Source organism: Canis aureus, chromosome 32 (genome assembly GCF_053574225.1).
Source record: "Canis aureus isolate CA01 chromosome 32, VMU_Caureus_v.1.0, whole genome shotgun sequence".
NCBI classification, from domain to species: domain Eukaryota; kingdom Metazoa; phylum Chordata; class Mammalia; order Carnivora; family Canidae; genus Canis; species Canis aureus.
Genome location: NC_135642.1, coordinates 12,242,515 through 12,261,342, shown reverse-complemented (window position 1 = coordinate 12,261,342; position 18,828 = coordinate 12,242,515). Strand labels below are relative to the sequence as shown.

Here is an 18,828-nt window from a genome sequence, read left to right as displayed (position 1 = left end):
GTCGGTCCAGGCTGGGGCTCTGCTAGGCCTAGGGGCTCAGAGAAGGCAGGGCCTGGGGCAGTCTGGCCCCCTGTGTGGGCTCAAGCCAACAGAGAGAGGTTCTTGCCTGTGCCTCTGGGGACACTGGGGCAGGACAGGGAGAGGTGCTGGGCAGGGCCAGTGCCCTGGTCCTTGCCCTCTGAGAGTGGATGGGTGGGGGCGGCGGCGCGCATTCCTGGCTCGGAGCCCAGAGGAGTCTTTTGTAATCACAACATGATCTCGTGTGCTGAGCAGCGAAGCCGGCAGGGAGAGGCCAGCAGAGGCCCGGCTCCGGCTCCGGCTCCGGCTCCCGTGGCTCTGCGGCTCCAGCTTCCCTCCTGCTCTGGCTCCCCTGGGGCTGCTCTGGAATTCTCTCGGTGCCCACTGTTGCCATGCACTCAGCTGTGAGTGGCACCTCACCTCTGGTGGGGGGCTTCTTGGGGCTGGGAGGAGGCTGGGACACCAGGCAGTCACACTCTGGGGGCAGCTGGGAACAGCTGGGCCTGGGAGGAAGAGGCCTGTGCCTAGGCCGGTGGGGGGCTGGGCAGGGGCGTGTGGCTACAACGGAGGCCCAGCAGCCAGACAGGGAGAGAGACGGGGCTCCCAGGGCAGAGGCTCGGCTTCCTTAGGGTGGCTCCGGACTGGGCCTGCCGGAGGAACTGGCTCTCTCCTGCCCCGAGAGGCTGGGCTCGGGGAGCGGCCCTTTCCCACAGGCCACAGGCCGGGCTCAAGCCTGGGGAGTAGGGCCCAGGGCCTGGGAGCCTGGGACAGAGCAGGGGCCTCTCTTTACTGTGGTTCTGGGCCTGGGAGCCAAACGGCTCTCCCCGCTCCCACCCCGACCTCCCGAATCCCCTGGCAACTTCCCAGTCACGGCAGGTTCCGCTGCCAGAGCCATTTATAACTCTTGTTCCAGGCTCTGCTCAGCAGTGGCGCTCCCTGGGGAGCCCGGGGGAGGGGCAGCCACTGCTGGGAGCTGCAGGCCTGGGTATAAGGCCCTGACCTGAGCCCCTGAGGCAGCAGAGAGACAGGCAGACAAGCTAGGAGGGTGGGGACTTGGGGCCTGCCATGTGCCATCTCCCCTCGCAAGCCTAGCTCTGGGGCTGGGGTCTGTTCGCGGTAAGAACGTGCTTCTCAGGTGAATGTGAACGTTAGGGGCCGGATAAGGGACGGGCCGGCCAGCAGTCAGGAGCTTGGGAACCCTGCCGTCTGCAGGGGCCTCACGGTGCCGAGTCACCTATGAACAGGCAGGAGGAGAAGGATGCCGAGCTGGATCGGAGGATAGTTGCCCTCCGAAAGAAGAACCAAGCCTTACTACGAAGGTACCAGGTGAGTGGGCCGTGACGGGGGCTGGGAGGACCGACCGGGTGGCCCTCCCCGTCTGACCCACAGACCGCTGCGTGGCGGTCTTTCCCCGCAGGCCCTCGGCCAGGGGCCGGGTTACAGTGCTGTGGGCCGACTCAGAAACTCCGTGAGCATCCTGGGGACTCTGATGCGGTGCCTCTGCCCCCTGGTGTCCCATCGGTGTCTCTCTGTGTAGGCCTGTCTGTGTGCGTCTGGGGGGCCATGGCCTGTGCTGACCCCGGGCCCTCCCGCAGGAGATCCAAGAGGACCGTCGGCAGGCGGAGCAGGGGGGCATGGCCGTGACCACACCGGAATTCCTCCGACCTGATGGCCTCATTGTCACTATCAGCCAGGTTCCCGGCGTAAGCCCCACCCAGGGAAATAGGGTGGGGTGGCAAGGAGGTGGAGGCCCAGCCCGTGTCAGAGGAGGACAAGTGCTCCTGCTCCTCTGTTTCCTCCACTTACAGTTCTGAGGCTTACCCTTCAGTTCCCAGCCTTATACAGCCCAGCCCACTGCTGCCCCCTGACCCCCAAGGGCCACAGCTGCAAGGCCACCAAAGACAACCTTCCTCATACCCTTCTCCAGGTGAATGTGAAAGTTAGGGCACCCCAGCCCGGCACCCATGCACCAAATCACAGGCCACTCCTAAACCCCAAACCCCAGAGGGACAGAGGAGGGGGGCTGAATGCCAGGAGCAGTATCTGAAGGACAAAGCTGCATTGTCTGAGTGCTCTGGATTTTCAGCTCTGAGATGACGGGCTGTTGTGGCATCTTGGGCCCCTGGGTGGCCCCAGGCCCCGGATAACCTAATGCTACTGGCATGTGAATGCCCCGTGGAGTCAGCTCCTCTATGAGCATTCCAGGGAGGGCCAGAGATGGAACCCAGCCTGGGGAACCTCCCCAAAGGACTCAGTCCCAGCTCCTGCTCAGCGTGGCCCACGTGGTCTGAGACATGGCATCTCGTTCTGCAGGAGAAGCGGGTGGTCAGCCGGAACTGGGCAAGATCCCTCAGACCTGGAGCAGCCAGTGAAATGCTTGAGGATGAGGGGGTGGAGGACCACACTGGTACTTTCTGCTTGGGGGAGTGGGTGGAGCTGGCTGTGACCATGGAAAACAAAGCTGAGGTGAGCAGGGTAGGGGGAAGCCCAGGTATCAGGCTGGCAGCCTCTTCTTACCCGGCTGTGCCACACTGCCCACCCTTCCCCTGCCCCCAGGCCAAGCGGATCGTAAGTGCGAAGCCCACCAGAGCAAGGAACCAGGGGGCAGGAGGGTCCCGTGGAAGGGGCTTGGGCCGGACTCCCTCTCTGCAGATGGCCGTCAGCTCGGATTCTGCACGGAAAGTACATCTTCAAGAGGGGATGGGGACGTGAAAGTGGCAGTCACCATTTGGGGGAGGCGGAGAAGCTGAGTCACCTATATCCCCCATCTGTGGGGACGTGGTCCAGGCAGCACCAGCGAGAATTCCCACCCCTTCTTCCTTTCTCTGGGCCAGCCTCCACGCTGGGTGGGCCTTACCCTCATAGGGTAGGCCGGAGGTCAGCCCCTTACCTTAACTGGATCTCCGGATAGCAACATGTGGGGACCTTGGGGTGGGCCTGGAGGCTGCTGGACGACTGGCTGTGTGCCAGGTGTGACCTCTAGGTGGCAGCAGCCCCTAGTCCTGGCTCTCGATCACAGCAGCTCGAAGCCGCTCCCCTCTAGGGCTGTGCACACACCCCTGCAACACCCCAGTGGACAGGCCCCATCGTACAGATGAGGAAGTGATACACAGAGAGGTTAAGTAACTTGCCGAAAAGACAGAGCTAACAAGTGGATGGAAACCGTGCCTATGGCAACTGACATGTTAGAGATGGAATGAATTTCATTTTTAGTTGGGGACAGCAAAACCTTGAGAGGAGGGTGTTGATAGTATCCAGATTTCCGCCCCAAAACCAGGGCTGCCTGCTGCTTCTACCCCATGGTGCTGAGTGTCTTCTCCTTGCAGGGTGCTCGAGAGCCCCAGAGTCCAGGCCTGGTCCCGGTGGAGGGACCCTTGGAGGTGGGCTGGGACTATGCCCAGTGGAAACAGGAGCGGGAACAGATTGACCTGGCTCGTGTGGCCAGGCACAGAGATGCACAGGGTGACTGGCGCCGCCCATGGGACCTGGACAAGGCCAAGCCCACGTGGGTGGCAGGGCCGGGCAGCTTGTTGGACTGACATGCTTACAGGGCTTGGTGTAGGACTAACCATAGGATGCTTCTTGGAGGGCTTGTGGGACCTTCCCCAGGGTGGTGAAGGGTCTGCCTGGGCCCCCTGGTTGGGCCTTGGGCTCAGGGTGGGCACTGGGATCCCCATTTTCTTGGGTCTGCCTTCATTTTGCTGCCGTCAGTTCTGGGGTTGGGGCTGGGGGAGGCAGTGGCTGTGTGGGTCTGGCTGTAGCTCGTGTCCACCCCACAGCAGCCTGACTCTCTGGCTCCATAGGCTACAGGACCCCAGCAAGCCTCGAGAAGAAGGCCTGGCCAGGGTGGGCAGCACCAGGGGTGAGCCAATACCCACCTCACTCCCTGCCCCTCCTTGGCTTTTCTCACAATGCTCCCTCTCCTTTCTCTGTCTCTTGCTGTGCCTCTTATTTTTGGAGCTGGAAGGAGGCAGGGAATAACATCTTCCTTCCTCTCCTCCATTATCAGAGCCAGGGCACCTTCCCACCCTCCAAACCCAGAGCTCCTACACTGGGTTCTGACCCCAGAAGGTCTGGGGAGGAGGCTCACAAGGAAGTCTGCACTGGGATCCTTCGAAGTTGGTGCCTCCCGGGTGAAAGCTCTGGTTTCCCTGCCCCCGACCTGTTGTAGGAAAAGAGCTTTCAGAATTGCCAGTGTCCTAATTTTACACACGAGGAACCTGGGGCTGGAGAGACTCAGCCAGCTACCAACCAGGAATGCCAAAGGGAGCACAGGGACCCAGCTCTCTTGACCCCAAGACCAGGCATCTTTGGGAGTCAGAAAACCCACACCTGGACCAAGAGGAAGACTGACAGCTTCCCAATCCTGGAAGAACTAGTGTTACTGCTTTAGATCCTTTATCACCCTACTCTTTCTCCACTTACTTTGCCTCACTTAGGCCCCAGGAGCCACCGGAGGTCACAGCCCCCACCACTGTGTCTTGATGGCAAAGGTGAGTTGGGAGAGGAAGAGGAGCAGGGTCGCGTGAGCCAATGCAGGAGCCGGGCTGCCATGGCCCTCTTCTCTCCTTGATTCATGGACCATCTCTTGCAGGTGGTACTACTCAGGGTGGGCCACCCAGCAGACCCTCAGCGGTCTCGGCCACACGAAGCAAAGCCCAGGGGACAGAGAGGCTGACTGGCAGGGCCCGCAGGTAACAGGTGGCAGGGGGCAGAATCAGGGGAAGCCCCTGGGCTACCTGATTTCCTGGACCTCCCTTGCCCCTGGGAGGTTGGGACCCGCACTGGTCGGGGTTTCTGCTCCGGCCCCTGGGGCTGCTGCCTTCTGCCTGAGGGCTGCTTGGAAGCAGGTTAATGAGGTTTGGGGAGAGGCGGGCAGCAAAGGCAGCAGCGCGAGAGCCTGGTGCCCAGGGAGGCCGGCAGTAATTACAGCAGTTGCCCCCCCCCCCCCCCCCCCCCCCCCCCCCCGCCCCGGGAAACCGGGCGTGCCTTTCCCAGGCTGTGCAGGCAGGGACACGTCCAGAGTCCCCCTGGAACTCGAGGTGCTGTAGGCTTGGCCATAAACAGCAGCTGTAGACCTGGGATGGGGCTAGAGTGGGTGGTGTTCAGAGGAAGTGGCTGGATTTGCGGAACAGGTCGGGCCAGAAGGGGAGCATCCCAGAGCACTGCTCTGGCTCTGAGGCTCTTCCGAGACCCTTGGGCCCTGGCTGCTCCTGGGAGCACGGGCCACAGCTACAGAGCAACTGACCTGAGGTGGGGTGGGTAGGAGTAGGGCCTGCCATGCGCTGTGTTTCTACAGGTGGGAAACAAAGGAAGACAAGGAGGAGCTGGAGAACCAGGAGGTGGGTGCTTGGGATTAGGACGGGGTGGGCTAGGGACATGAGCTCTGAATTCCCCAGCCAACAGGGCCAATCTCTTGTTTCAGAGAAGCCAAAGTACAAGAAAGACTCGGAGCAAGGAGGGACATTCCCAGAAGCAGAGCAGGATGGAGCTGGGCGGAGCCAAAAGCGCCCCAGCAGCCAGCCCAGCCCCAGTACCCCCCGGGGAGCCAAAGAGGGAGTCAGGAGCCTCTGCAGCCAGTCTGGTCCCTGGCTCTCCACAACACTCTGACTTGGTTCCCCTTGACCTTTCTCTAGGAGGGGCCAGTAGCCCTGGGTCCAGGGAGAGTGTACGTGCGCTCTCTCCGAGGCCTGGGGCCCAGGAGAACCCTGTGTCCTCACTGGATGGTTCCAAGCAGCTCCCGGGGTGGAATGACCCCCAGGCTGAGCTGGAACTACAGACTTGTTCGGAGCCGCAAGGAGGAGCAGGGCCCCCAGAGCTCAGAGAAGACAGGTGTGGCAAGGCTGGGGCCCAGCAGGGCTTGGCACCACGAAGCAGGCCCCCCAGGGGAATGGGCCAAAGGGCAAGGGGCACAGGAAGAGCAAGAAGCAGGACAGGAGGGCCTGGTCCTGCGGGAAGATGCTGAGCAAAGCTCCTGTGGGCCAAGGGACCAGGCTGTGGAGAGGAGGAGGGAAGAATGCAGGCAGGACTCTAGAGTGTAATGGGTGTTCGGATGCTGGTGGCTTGTGGCAGTCTGGCTGAGCAGTTGGGCAAACTCTCCGGGGGCGGGGGGTGACATTATGAGGGCACCTCATGTGCACATCCCTGGGCACATCCCTTCCATAGGTGTGTTTTCACCTGCAGGTAAAGCTCCTGGTGTATTCTCATGCCACATCTGGTCCCTGAAGCTGTCTAGCCCTGCCCTGGGTCTACTGCTACCCAGGCCACAAGCTTCGCTGCCATGAGAAAGCAAGGCTTAGAAGCACTCAGAACCTGGCTCTCCTCTCTTGGCCTGTCACCCCTAAGGCATAGCTTCTCTTTCCAGCTGTGGTTTTGCCTTCTCAGGTGCAGGCCACCTCCACAGCTGGACCAGCCCAGGCTTGGGGCCCTTCCCATGCTTCTGCCTGGCACCTGGATGTCTCACAGCCTGGCCATACTCAAAGAATGGCCAAACCAGGGGAATCTCAGTCATCCGCTGACAGCCTCCCACCTATGTGGAAGAGGAGGCTAAGGCCTTTCCTTCTTTCTGCTCTTTCCTTCTTTCTGAAGAAAGGGAGGCCACAGCAGGTAGGACAGAGCTGGGGACAGAAGAGCAGAGCTCAGGTCTCCTCTGCAGAAGACAGGGTCCCTGGACAGGCCTCCTCACTGAAATGGCGTGGGGTTGGGTGGGAAGAGGAATGGCTCTTCTCCCCATAGTGTGGGAGGAGAGCTCATCATTGGGGATAGCCTCCCCCACACCCAGTTCAGGCATCAGGTGTAGCATCAAGACAGCATCAAGGTAGGGGGGAAGGGGAGCCCCACAGCCCAGGGCCATTTCCTGTGTCTCCTCCTTCCTCCTCTCCACCACCTCCCTTGCACCACCCCGTTCAAAAGCAGGGACTCAGACAAGGGACAGAGAAACTGACAACTTCGGGACTCTGCCTTCCTACTTGGTCTCTGTTCCCCCCACCCACCCCCAACCAGGCCCACGGCTGGTGAATTATTCAGACTCCACACAAGCTGTGGCTTCCTCTCAATTCAACAAACATTTCCTGAGCACCCACTAGCAGCAGCGCAGCTGGTGGGCGATGGTGACTCTGCCAGCAAGAGGGAGGGAGAAACCCAGTCATCCAGCAGACCCAGGCTACACGGCAGAAGCCACTCTCTGATAGGAGCTGGGGATGGTGGTAGGAGCCCGAAGAGAACAAGCTCACCTCTGCTTGAAAAGGCAGGTGCCCCTTCCTTTCTCACCACGTGTGCCCTTTGCCCCCAAGCTCCTGCCTGGGTCTCCCCAAGTGGCCCCCACTGCTCCCCTTCTCTTTGGCCCTGCAGTGGCTGTTCCTCTCTGCTGAGGGTCCCAGGCCTCACCAGTCTCTCTGGCTTCTCTGGGGAGTGTCTAGATGATCATCCCCAGGGGTCCTCCACTCTCAAAGTGAGGGCTGAACTGTGGGGTCACAGCTGGGGCTTTCTCACTGGCTCCTGCTCCACCCCCTCTACTCAGGAAGCCTGAGGAGGGGTATCTTTTCAGCCGAATAGATTGCTTCTCACATATTAAGGTGCAGAGTAATGCGGATTCTAATTCAGTAGGTCTGTGGTAGACCCAGAAATGTGCATTTCTAATAGGCTCCTGGTGATATCTATGTTGCTAGTTCCTGGACCACAGGTTGAGTAGTAAGGGTTTGGACTAGAATGTATGGAGAGGTAGGGGCAGACTGACTCTAGACTCTAAGGACTCATTGCTGGCAAGTCGGGAATCCCCCCTTACCCCCCGGGGATGGCTGCCCCTGCCCCCACCCAGTGGAAGCTTCCTGGCTTCAGAGTTGGGTGGGAAGCTGAGACACCTGGGAAGATGCCTGAGAGGCCAGTGAGTGGGTAGTGAGCTTCCTGTAGTGGGGAGTGAGGAAGTTGGTTGGGAATGGGAGGAGGTGAAGGAAGTGGAAGATGTTGGTGTGGGACTGATTAGAGGAATTTTGAAAAGGCTTGGGAATATTCTTAGGCATGTGGGAAGAAGACCCTTGTGAGGCAAGAATAGGTAAGGATGGATGACTCTAAGCTCAAGTTTCCCCCTTGCCCTCCAGTCATACACATATGCATTTAGAGCATGACCCTGGACTTGACCTATGACTCCCAAAGGATGGAGTTGGGAAAGAGCAGATTTAGGCAAAGCCCTTGAATTCAGATGTCTCCAAAACTGATCATGATCAAGAATTTGAATTCTAAGATTCACAAACTTCTCCTAAACCCCCCAGTGCTACCAACTGTACAGATGGGCCCTCATTAGAGAGTATATGTTTGACTATGGGATGGGAATATAGAATTCGGGCATCACAGTTCAGTCCTCACAACAGGACCTATGCAGGACAGAAAGTTGCCTTGTGAAGGGCTATTGAGGAATGGGGCGTCTCTCCTTGAAGGTAACACCCAGAAGGATGTCAGGAAAAAGGACATCCTGGGAGTCACTAGGGGTTGGAGAGTACAGAGACTGGCCCAGGACATCTTCACTGTAGGAAGACCCTAGTGCTAGGCAAGTATCATTGAGCTTTTCTCAAAAAAAGGAGCCCTTCCTCAGGATAAGGGAACCAGCAGCTATGGTGGTCATCTCTCCCCCCGAGGCTGGAACCAGCTATGGAGCAGGAGGGAAGCATAGACATCCCTCCACAAACCTCAGGGTCATGGAAGCCTATATGTAGCAATTCCAGGCTCCTCTGTTTAAAGGCCTGGCTGAGAGACTTCCTCTTAGATGCCTTTCTCCTTTCCAACCAACTGACAAGACTCTCCTCAAAAATGGGAAGGTCTTCATGAGACAGAGCAATCAGGAACCCAGGCACAGAGCTGGAGGACTGGAGAAGGAAGATGCCTGCAGAGCGGTAGGGAGGTGGCAGCTTTACTTCAGGCCTCCTAACAAGGAGGACAGAAGGGGCAGGGGACAGCCCTGTCCTGACAGAGGTGGGCAGCACACCATATTGCAAGGGAGGTATGTTTTTTGAGGACTGGCAGTGCGGTAGAGTGGAACAAATGTGGGCCTTGGAATTCAACAGACTGACTTTTAATCTAGGTCTGTCATCAGCCAGCTGGTCAAGTTTAACCTCCAAAGCCTCAGTTTTCTTTTCTGCGAAACGGGGCCACTAACAACCCTGAAGGGTTGGTTGTCAAGAGCATTAAACCTAAGAGTATGCAAAACACAGCTGGCCCATGGAGTAGGTGCTCCATGCATAGCAGCCTGGCGCGCTCAGTATGTGTCAAATAAATGAAGTAGCTATTTGGTTTGATCTTGTCTACTGTTGCCATTTTCTCCTTTACCTCCTCTTCCAGTCTCACCTTCACTGGGGTGGGTACACGTCAAGGAAACAAGGGATGGTTTGTAAGGTTTACTCAGCCTTCCAGGGCAGTGAGCTTCATTTGCCTGGGGGAATTGACTGGAGTTAAGAGCCCCAGGAAGTGACCCTGCTCTTACTGGGGTCTTTGCCTTCACCTGCTGGCTGGATCATAAGGATGTTCTAAGCATTTCCCTTAACTCTGCACACCAACTTTCACAGCTCAGCATTTCCTCTTTTCTTCTTTTTACATCAGTGGCAATCTCCTGAACTCCTACCACAGTCTTTGCTTATTATTTTCCCCAGAATCAAAACTCCCTTGTTGGGTTTGCTCTATGCCTCCCAGAGTGAAGGTTTTTTTCACCCCAAGGAACAGCATGACTGTATTTTCTTATGGTCAAGGAACACATAACTGGGACTCCCAGCTATCTAACAAGGCACAAGTTCAGAGGGTTTGACCACCAGTCAACTCCAGCCCCAACCCTGGCCTCAGGGACAGGAATAACAGGAAAGGATGGTACTAGCACCACCTCCTCACTCCCGCCCCCCAAAAAACCCACAAAGGAAATGGCAAAATTCCCCATGTGGCTATCTATCTCTTCTTATTTTGGAGACTAGGTTGGGAAGGAGGGGGATTGTCAAGGAAATAGGAGAAACTAAAGATCTTACTTCACTCTGCCTCTCCGGCCACTTATCAGACCCCAGCAAGCAGCTTTTTGTGAGTGAGGACTGCCCCAGGGTGACCACAGCCTCACTGAGGGGAGAACCAGAAGCGGGGAAAGCAGGGAGAGGAGCTGCAGGAAGCACAGACTGGGGCTGCTTTCTCTCAAGTCTGCTGGCCGACGTCACAGCCTCTCATTAAGCATCTACTTGACGCCAGTGAAGTGAAATAGCACAGACCTGGCACTAGAAAGAACAAATGTGGCACCCACTGCTCCTTTTAAGGACTGACTGGAGAAGCAGTAGGCCTCAGGGCAGGAGGTGAAGCAAACACAACAGTACCTCTGTGGGAGGAGAGAGGACTCTTCCAGGCCTGCCTCCTTCACGAGCTCTCTAGGACAAGTTCTCCAGGCACCTTAAAAAAAAAAATCCCAATCATGCAGACTTTTTCCCTTTTTCTTACAAACTCTGGGGATACTGTGTTTCCTTTCTCTCCAGCAGGGCAGCTGGCCTCAACCAAGAAAAAAGGTCAAAAGTCACCTTGTAGCCATCTATCAAAACGGAAATACCTAAACCCTAAGTTACAGAATCAGAGGGAAAGTCTGGGCCAATGGTTCTCAGATTTTTAGTGTCAGAATCACCCGGAAGCTAGTCTGGGCTTCACCCTCTGAATCTCTCCTTCAGTTAGACTGGGATGGGGCCCAACACATGGCATTTCTAACAAGCTCCCAGGTGATGCTGACACTGATAGTCTGGGCACAGGGTGTAATGTCTACTACCTGCCCTTTCACGTTTTTTTCCAGGCATCAATTTGCCCAGAGGGACAGATGCTCACTTGAAAATATATTACCTCCTTTGTATGTATTGTACTTTTATTCCCAAGATCTCCAAGCCCTGTCACATCTATTACCTCCAGCTGGTCTCATGAATTCCCATTTGGTTAAGAGAACAAAAGCCAGGCCAAGGCTGGAACCAGTGTCGTTACTGGGTCTCTCAGTTTCCTATTTTCCAGTTCAGGGTCTCTTATAAGAGTACACTGCCTCCCCGCCCCCCACTCCCCAGGTCCTCTCCATGCTGTGAGCTGCCCACACAGCAGGGAGCTGAGGTGGCCTCCAAGTCACAAGCTGGGCAGAGACCTCAACTCAGGACTCTGAACACCAAGGTAGCAGAAAGAGGTATATTTAAAAGGAATTCCTTGGTAGGGCAGCCGGGGTGGCTCAGCAGTTTAGCGCTGCCTTAGGCCCAGGGCCTGATCCTGGAGACCCGGGATCAAGTCCCACATCGGGCTCCCTGCATGGAGCCTGCTTCTCCCTTTGCCCGTGTCTTTCTACCTCTGTGTGTGTGTGTCCCTCATGAATAAATAAATAAAATCTTAAAAAAAAAAAAAAAAAAAAGGAATTCCTTGGTAATCCAGGCAGTTGCTTTTCTGGACAAGTTGGTTTGGGGACTTTTAAGTCCCAGTTGGCACACTGGAGGCACTAAATAAATTGTTTTTGAATTAATGGTAGTGGTTTATGGAAGATATTCTAGGAAAGTTAGAACCATATTTCTGTTTAACTGATAAGCTACTCTAAAAGCAGATTTATTGAAGTTAAGAAAACCAGGCAGTAACAAAGATTGATTCTTGTTGGCATGACTAAATTTCTTGAGGTCAAGAATTGTTTGGGAATTTTCTAGTCTCTCAGTAGTAGTTTAACAAATGTTTATAGAATGCTTATATGGAAACTGGTCTGACCCAGGTGCTCCTTACTGACCAGGTGGCTCTTGTACACAGTATATATTTGGAGCCATGGCTTTATCTGTATTTAGGATAGAAAGCCTGGAAGAGTCTGGGTGTGTGATAAAAAGTATGTATGTTTTTTAAATTAGCTATTGGAGGGAACAAAGAGCCTGATACAGGTTTTCCGGCAGCAGAAACCCACAGGCTAGATCATCACGTAAAAGATGTGGGAACACAAGTGGATTACAACTGTGACACCACATTGCCACTAGGGCCAATTCTAACACAATGATCAACCCAATGATCAACAAACTCTAAGCACCTACTACAATGTGCCAGGCACTGAGCTTAGCACTGGTCCTGTGAAATGAGCAAAGCCACTATGGTCCTTCCCTCTACTGAGGGAGCCAAGAAAAAGAAAACGCATACAGCTGTGGCCCTTTTTGTTATTGCATTGCAATTCCAGAAATACCTCCATTCTCTGCCAACAGGAAGGGGAGGACAATTATTACCCCTTTTAAATAGCTGTGGTAGCCCTAAAGCTTGGGACCTGACCTTTCAGTTCCCCTTAAAAAATATGTAGAAACAAGTAGATGCACTCCACTCAGCATTTCAAAACAGGATATAAATACTCAACTGAAGAACACAGTATCTTAGAATTCCCTAGTGAAAACTGAAAAACAAGGTAGACAGAAAAGCTTCCCAAGCTGTAGTCTCATACTGTGCAGAAATCTAGAGCTGTTAGGAAGAAAAGTATTTTTTATGCTTGAAACTTCAGAGAACTACTTCTCTGCACCTCAGCATCATGGGGGAAAGAAATGATTCCAACACAGACTCAAGTCTAAACAGCTTAGCAGACTCCTGATCCTTTACCCTCCAAAACTTCACAAGAGAGGATTATCTCCTCCTTCAAACTCAGGCTGCCTGGGAGTGAGTGCACACAGTAATGTCTAATAGAAGTAAACACCTAGAAATGATCCTGGCAATCCAGGTTCAAAGCAGTTCAAGGAAAGTAACCCCCTTTTGCAGACCTCTCCTTGCTGATGGACAATTTTGCAGCTAATTTCTAACCCATGAAAATAAAGCTGTTCTGACCCCTGCTCCCCACCACCCCAGCCCTGTTCTGGCCAACAGGCTTTTGCTACACACACTGTATGGGTCCAGTGTGTGAAGCCGTGTGCAACTGCAAAAGCCACATGTCACCATCTATACAAAAGGGGGGGCTGACTAGAAGAACCTTGGAAACTCTTTCACTTCCCTTCTGTTCTGCCTTACCAAGCCCTCTCACAGAAAGCCATTGTGTAGGCTGAAGAGGAAAATAAAAGAAGGGCGGACTTTTTCCATGCTCCCCTGCAGACTACAAGGTGATGTAAAAGCACAGAAGCTAGCCCCCAACAGCTCTGGAGAAGTGCAGGCCTCAGGGGGCCCCACTGACACTGGCTTCTCACTCTGCTTTGTATTGGGCAGCATTGTCTAATAATGAGCTCAGCTCAACCGTGTGCCATGTATTTTGAGGCATAACTAATCCCTTATATTTTGCTTTTCACCCACATGTCTTTTATTGTTTGCTTTAGGGGGAGAAAAGGCCTTACCTTTGAAGCAACCTACACCTTCTCTCAGCCATTTGGCTCTCTTGCCTGCTCCACTGTAGACAAAGCTCTGACCAACCACTGCAGGCACATCAGTGCGACCCTCCCGACCCTCCCAGCGTTAGTACTTCTCGAACTATCTAGGCGCTGAAGGTTTAACAGGGAGAACGGTGATGCTTATCAGGTGGCTCATCCTCACCTCAGCTCTCAGCCAGCTCAGTGTTTGTACTAATTCTTTTTCTTTTGGTAGTAATTCTTAATATGTATGCTTGCTGGTCCCTTAGCTTCCCCAGCTAGGCATCTGCTCAGAGACCCTTCAGAGCAGAACCTTTCAGAGGTTTTTAAAGGTTGGTAAAAGGTGACTGAGCTAGGTATCACTGTTCATCTGACCCCAAGATTGCTTCTCGACTAAGATGCATTCCTACCACTCTTCACTAATCAATTCAGTTAAGCCATCAGGCACAGAGAACATCAGGGCAATTGCTTTTTCCTCCTACACCTATTCATCAACATCTAACCACCACATCTTGGACCATCTCTTCTTCCAACCTCCACTCTTTCCCCAAGGAGTACGAAAGAGAAATGGTCAACTTACACAGGCATATGTAGAGTTCTTAGAATGTATTTTTGTTCACCTGAAAAATAAAACTTTTAAAAAATATACAGGACTTTTTGAGGACAGGTATATTTAAATGGCTGAATTATAAATAATGTCTCTGGTCATGTTGACAGCTAGAGCTGGAGCTAATGTCCCAATTCCAGTGAAGGCTTTAGAGTCAGGAGGCCAGCAGTTGGACCTATGAGTGGTCTCTCTAGACTCTGTGATCCATCCCAAAGTGGATTAGACAGTCCAGGATGCAGGGATGGGGGCAGGGGACTGGATTCCCAGATGTCCTCCTGCAAGTTCAAAGGATTCTTGGAATAAGATCAATTTACAAATTATTAAAATATAGGACTAAAAATTCACACAATAAATATAAATTACAGGCTATCATTGAAGTTATAAAGTGGCATTTTATGTTTCTTCCCCACCCCCAGGCCCCCATCAAAAATTTAAAAAGGCCTCAAAGGCTTCCTAATGACCAAAGTCACATCAGCTACTCAGAAATCTCCTCCAGCCAAGACATCTTGAGGGTGCTACCAGCCGGCTCCTAGGCTGACAGCTTAGCTGCTGTTATCTTGCCCACAACAGAACATGGCTTAAAGCAAGACTTGTTGTCCTGTAAACTTGGGTCAGAGCTAACTAGAGTGTAGGCCAGAAAACTGGACACAAACTGTTTTAGGACTCAGGTGGGTAAGTTTTTGTCTTTTTTTTTTTAGGTGCCTAATTTCCCAAAAAGGAAACACTAAGGGGTTTGATATCTTGTCACTACCCACACTCAATTGCCTAAAAGCAAGTGGCAGAAGGAAATGGAATCCAAATTGAGGATGTATAATTCTTGCTGTCCCAGAACTATACAGATGTCACTTCCCTTGGTGTTTCTCCTCTCAATCAAAGTATAGGCTGCATATAAGTAGGATTTATCATTATCAAGAGAGGTAAAGATAAACCAATGCAACTTTCCCACGGCTGGTCTATTAACAGGCTATCAAAGCACAATCCTGAGTTTGAAGCCCACTTTTTAGCCTTTCGGGTTCTCTAATACAATGCAAAACCAGAAAATGTGCTCAAAGCTCTGGTTTCACATCAGATTTCGCCCTAATTGCAGGGCTACGCAGTCACTGCAGGCTCAGGAAAGAGGGAAGGCAAGGGTGATTGATTACTGGAACAAGACGAGGTCTCGAGGAGCAGAAAATAAAATAAAAACACTTGTGAGCCACTCTACTTACAAAAGCTTGTTCTTCCTACAAGAACTCTGTGAGGAGAGAAGGCCAAGGATTGAAGCACAGAGGCACTGCTCTTTCCCTTCCTTCTTCCCTGGCCCATTTCCAGATACTTAGGGCTGCAACAGGAAGCCTCTTCCGAGGGGGCACCAGGGTGGGAAGAGGAGGCGATTAGTTTGTTCTCCACTCTCCCTAAACTGCTTCTACTTCTTCTAAGGTTTTCCACTATCCTTTCAAGTCTCAGGATGATTATACTCTTTTGGGTCACAAACCTATCTTTCTGAAATAGGAGGAACAGAGTGGGTGATGAAAACAACAGTGTTTGTGCCCTTCTGGCTAGCTGCACTTTGGGGGCCAGCAAATAGCCCTTGCATGACCCCATCAGTGGGTAGCTACCCAGGGTTGTGGGAGGATACATATAGTTCTGTGTAATTATAGCTTCTAGTGCATATGTCAACAACTATATACAGGGATCTATAAATTAAATGCATCTGTGGCCACTGCAACTAGGTTGACGTACCTGAGCTCCACTACTTTTGGTGCCCTCCTTGCGAGAGCTTCAGCTTATTAAAGAGCCCCTATAGCTCCCTCCTTCCCCTGAATCTTGGGGGAAAGCCCGAGTCACTCCTGCACGTAGGATACACAAGAGCTAGCGGCGAAAAAGGGTTCGGAGCTGGGATCTCCCCACCCCTCCCCCCATTCCCTTTATGGCTCCGGGCCCTGGCGCAGCACGGTCCTGGGAAGACCAAACCCCAAACTCCCCACCCAGCCCCGCCGAATCGTGGTCCCTGGGCTGAAGAACCGGCTGCAGGCCACTCGCTCCCGGGGCGAGCTGGCGACCGTCGCGGGGAGGGAGGGCGTTCACTCCCGAGGGGGTCGCTCCCGCGGGCTCCCCGCGCGTCCTGCTGCAAAGTCCTGCCTCCGGGCTTGGGGAGGGGAGAACGGTTCCTGGCCGCCCCCGGCGCGCAGGGGTTCAACGGCTCCCCGGCGCCGCCGCCGCTTCCTCCTCGTCCTCCTCCGGCCCCCGCGGCCGCCCCAGCGGCCCGGCCAGGGGGCTGTCGGCAGGGGGCTCGGGGGCCACGGGCCGCGCCGCCTGCAGCGGGGGCGCGTCGCGCGGTGCCTCGCGGCGGGACGAGCCGGTGGCATTGGGCCCGGCCGCCGCCCCCGAAGTCCCGGACGGGCCGGTGGCGTTGGAGCCGCCGGGGGGCGGGCCGGCGGCTCCCCCCGAGGTCCCGGCGCCCACCGGCTGCCAGATGAGGCTGTAGTAGACGGCGAGCACGATGGCGGCCAGCGACACGGAGAGCACGTAGGCGAACACGGTGGCGAGCCGGACCCACTTCTTGTTGGTCTTGGCCGCCATCTTCGCCTTCTTGTCCCCGGTGTAGGTGGCCGGCTTGCCCCGCTCGGCCGGGGCCGCGTCGCGCTCCTTCATGGGGGGGCCCCGGCCTTTGCCCCGGTGCTCCACGGCCCCGGCTGGAGGGGGCCTGGCGGCCTGCGAGGACTGGACAAGGGGCGGCCCGGCGCCCTCCGCTCCCGGCAGCTCCGCGCTCCGCCGCCGCTCCTCACGCCGCCCGCCCGCAGCCCTCCACCGCGGCGCTGCAGCCGCCGCCGGGGCCTGGACCAGTCACTGCCGCCAGCGCCGCCGCCGCCGCCGGCCCGTCAGCTGCTTCCCCGCCGCCGCCACAGCCACGGCCGCCACAGCCGCCCGGCTCCGCGTCCCCATCCGCCGCCGCTGCCGCCGCTGCCGCCGCCGCCGCCGCCGCCTGCCCGGCCGCCGGCCGCCCGGTCTCCAGTGGCCGCGCGGACGGCGCGCTCCGCTCCAGCAGGGCTCCCCCACCTCGCGCGCCGGCAACAGGGGGCGGGGGGAGCGCTGCTAGGGGCTGCCTCTTAAAAGGGCGACGCCGGGGTCCGGAAATGCCGCGCGGGGAGGCGGGCTTCTGTCGGGCGCCGCGAGCTCCGCCGGGACGCCCCGTTAGGAGAGAGTTAAAGGAGGCCGGTTCTTAAAAGGGCAACGGCGCCGCAGCCCCGCGCGGGCTGGCGCGGCGGGGTGGGAGCCCCGGGGGCTTCTTTAAAAGGGGAACGGCGCGGTTCGGGGCGGGGCGCGGAACGGGAAAGGGGGCGGGGCCGGGCGGTCGGAGCCAGGAGCTGTCAACTCTGGCGCCTCTGTCCTCCGCTCCCGACTGTCCGAAGTGACCGGTGCAATAGCAGCGGCGGCTGCGGCCCGCAGGCCTTAGTATACCCCCGAAGTGGGGGTGGTGACGCGCGCGTGTCCTCGCGTGTCCTCGCCCCGCTCCACGTACCTTCCGAGCGGGTCTCGTGGGCCCCTTCCCTCCCAGTGGGCCGGGCCCTCATCCCGCACCGGCAGCTAAGGAGCCTGGAACCCTCCCTCGCTCTGCTGACAGCCGGTCGCGCCCCTTCACCACCGCCGCCCCGCCCCGCCCCCGGCCCCCGCCCCGGCCCCCGCCCCGGCCCGGCTGGCCTTCGGGGCTCTGCTGAAATCTTCCCGACTCCCTTCCTTATTCTCTTAGAGTCCGGGTCACGCTGCGCAGACCTTTCAAAGTTTCTGGGGCAGAGCCACGCGCTGAGCTGGGCTCTCCAGACTCGCCTTCCACCGTAGTCCTGAAGCGCGCAGCAGGTCGGGGCTTCCGACTTCCAGCTTTGGGTTTTTGGGTCAGGAACTGCACTGAACTGGTGGCTCTCGGACCTCTCCCCTTCTCGGATTCCCTCTGGGCCTCAGAGTCTGGGCTGTTGTTCCTCCTCTCCGCCTTCCCTTATGAGGTGGGTCCTCCCTCGTGGCAGCCGCTTTCCCCTGTGCCTTCCTGCCCTTCTGCCCTCCTCTCTCTTGCCTTCTGTTCTCCCCACTCCCTCTGTAGAAGGCTTTCCGGAATTTATGGTTCCCTCCTCCCTGAATTCTACTCCCTGTGTTCCCGGAGCTGGGGGGTGTGTGCTGCCTGGATGTCTTAGTGGGTATGTGAGAGACTGTGCCTGGGGGGTGGGGGAGAGGGCTGTGGTGGTGATGGGATCCTGTGTGTGCCGGCCCCTTCCCCCTTCACGTGTGATCGTGACCCCTGACTCTGTGGGACAGGACCCTCTCTGCCCTTCCCATTTCCCCTCCTCCACAAGAATCTTTGCCTTCTATTTTTTCTTTTAAAGATTTTACTTATTTATTCACGATACACACGCATAGAGAGAGGCAGAGACATAGGCAGTGGGAGAAGCAGACTCCCCACTGAGCAAGGAGCCCACCGTGGGGCTCCATCCCAGGACCCCCGGGATCACAACCTGAGCCAGAGGCAGACACTCAGCCACTGAGCCACCCTGATGCCCCAAATCTTTGCCTTCTAGACACCTGTCCCTTTACAAGGGAGCTCCTCCCCAGCACTGCTGCTCTGCTACCTCAGCCAAACAGAAATCAGCTGGCTGCCAGAGCTGAGGGTGTCGATCAGCTGCTTAAACCAGGGGCCTATAACCCAGCCTTTCTCTCTCATTTCTGAGATCCAAGTGTGAGTCTGCCACTAGCAGTAGTCAACTGGATGCGATTTCCAGGAATACCCTAGCCTGCCTTTGTACTTCTGAGAAATTTTAAGGACATCCAAAATTTGGAATGTTAATTGCCTTTTGTGCACTGATGGGGAAAAAACAACTACTCCTTCCCCATCCTGCTCCCAGGGTGGCCTGTTAAGTT

General features: G+C 55.8%; 2 protein-coding genes across 6 annotated transcripts; one reads left to right on the top strand and one right to left on the bottom strand.

Annotated features, from left to right (window-relative positions):
• The first annotated feature begins 247 nt into the window (after positions 1-247).
• CCDC9B (coiled-coil domain containing 9B) lies at positions 248-9,305 on the top strand. Of its 5 annotated transcripts, XM_077880615.1 has the most exons (12): positions 408-422; positions 1,231-1,344; positions 1,556-1,721; positions 1,827-1,945; positions 2,332-2,484; positions 2,575-2,700; positions 3,345-3,523; positions 3,798-3,880; positions 4,458-4,511; positions 4,613-4,712; positions 5,318-5,360; positions 5,444-9,305. In XM_077880615.1, exons 5-12 carry the CDS (start codon positions 2,392-2,394, stop codon positions 5,981-5,983), a joined length of 1,218 nt encoding a protein of 405 aa, XP_077736741.1. In that variant the 5' UTR covers positions 408-422; positions 1,231-1,344; positions 1,556-1,721; positions 1,827-1,945; positions 2,332-2,391; the 3' UTR covers positions 5,984-9,305. The 5 variants fall into 5 exon arrangements, with proteins under 5 accessions (XP_077736737.1, XP_077736738.1, XP_077736739.1 ...); XM_077880611.1 differs by lacking the exon at positions 1,827-1,945 and having other exon boundaries at positions 248-422; positions 1,614-1,721; XM_077880612.1 differs by lacking the exon at positions 1,827-1,945 and having other exon boundaries at positions 249-422; positions 1,614-1,721; positions 3,822-3,880.
• Positions 9,306-13,925: 4,620 nt separating this feature from the next.
• INAFM2 (InaF motif containing 2) lies at positions 13,926-17,505 on the bottom strand. The gene has a single exon (XM_077880616.1). The coding sequence runs from the start codon at positions 16,573-16,575 to the stop codon at positions 16,117-16,119; it is 459 nt and encodes a 152-aa protein (XP_077736742.1). The 5' UTR covers positions 16,576-17,505; the 3' UTR covers positions 13,926-16,116.
• Between the last annotated feature and the right edge of the window lie 1,323 nt (positions 17,506-18,828).

Excerpts from the sequence above, each read along its gene's own strand:
- INAFM2 (XM_077880616.1), bottom strand. The coding sequence starts at position 16,575 with ATGAAGGAGCGCGACGCGGCCCCGGCCGAGCGGGGCAAGCCGGCCACC.
- CCDC9B (XM_077880611.1), top strand. Across the intron at positions 2,701-3,344 it reads GCTCGGATTCTGCACGGAAA|GGTGCTCGAGAGCCCCAGAG; the intron begins GTACATCTTCAA and ends TTCTCCTTGCAG. Across the intron at positions 4,713-5,317 it reads CTGACTGGCAGGGCCCGCAG|GTGGGAAACAAAGGAAGACA; the intron begins GTAACAGGTGGC and ends GTGTTTCTACAG.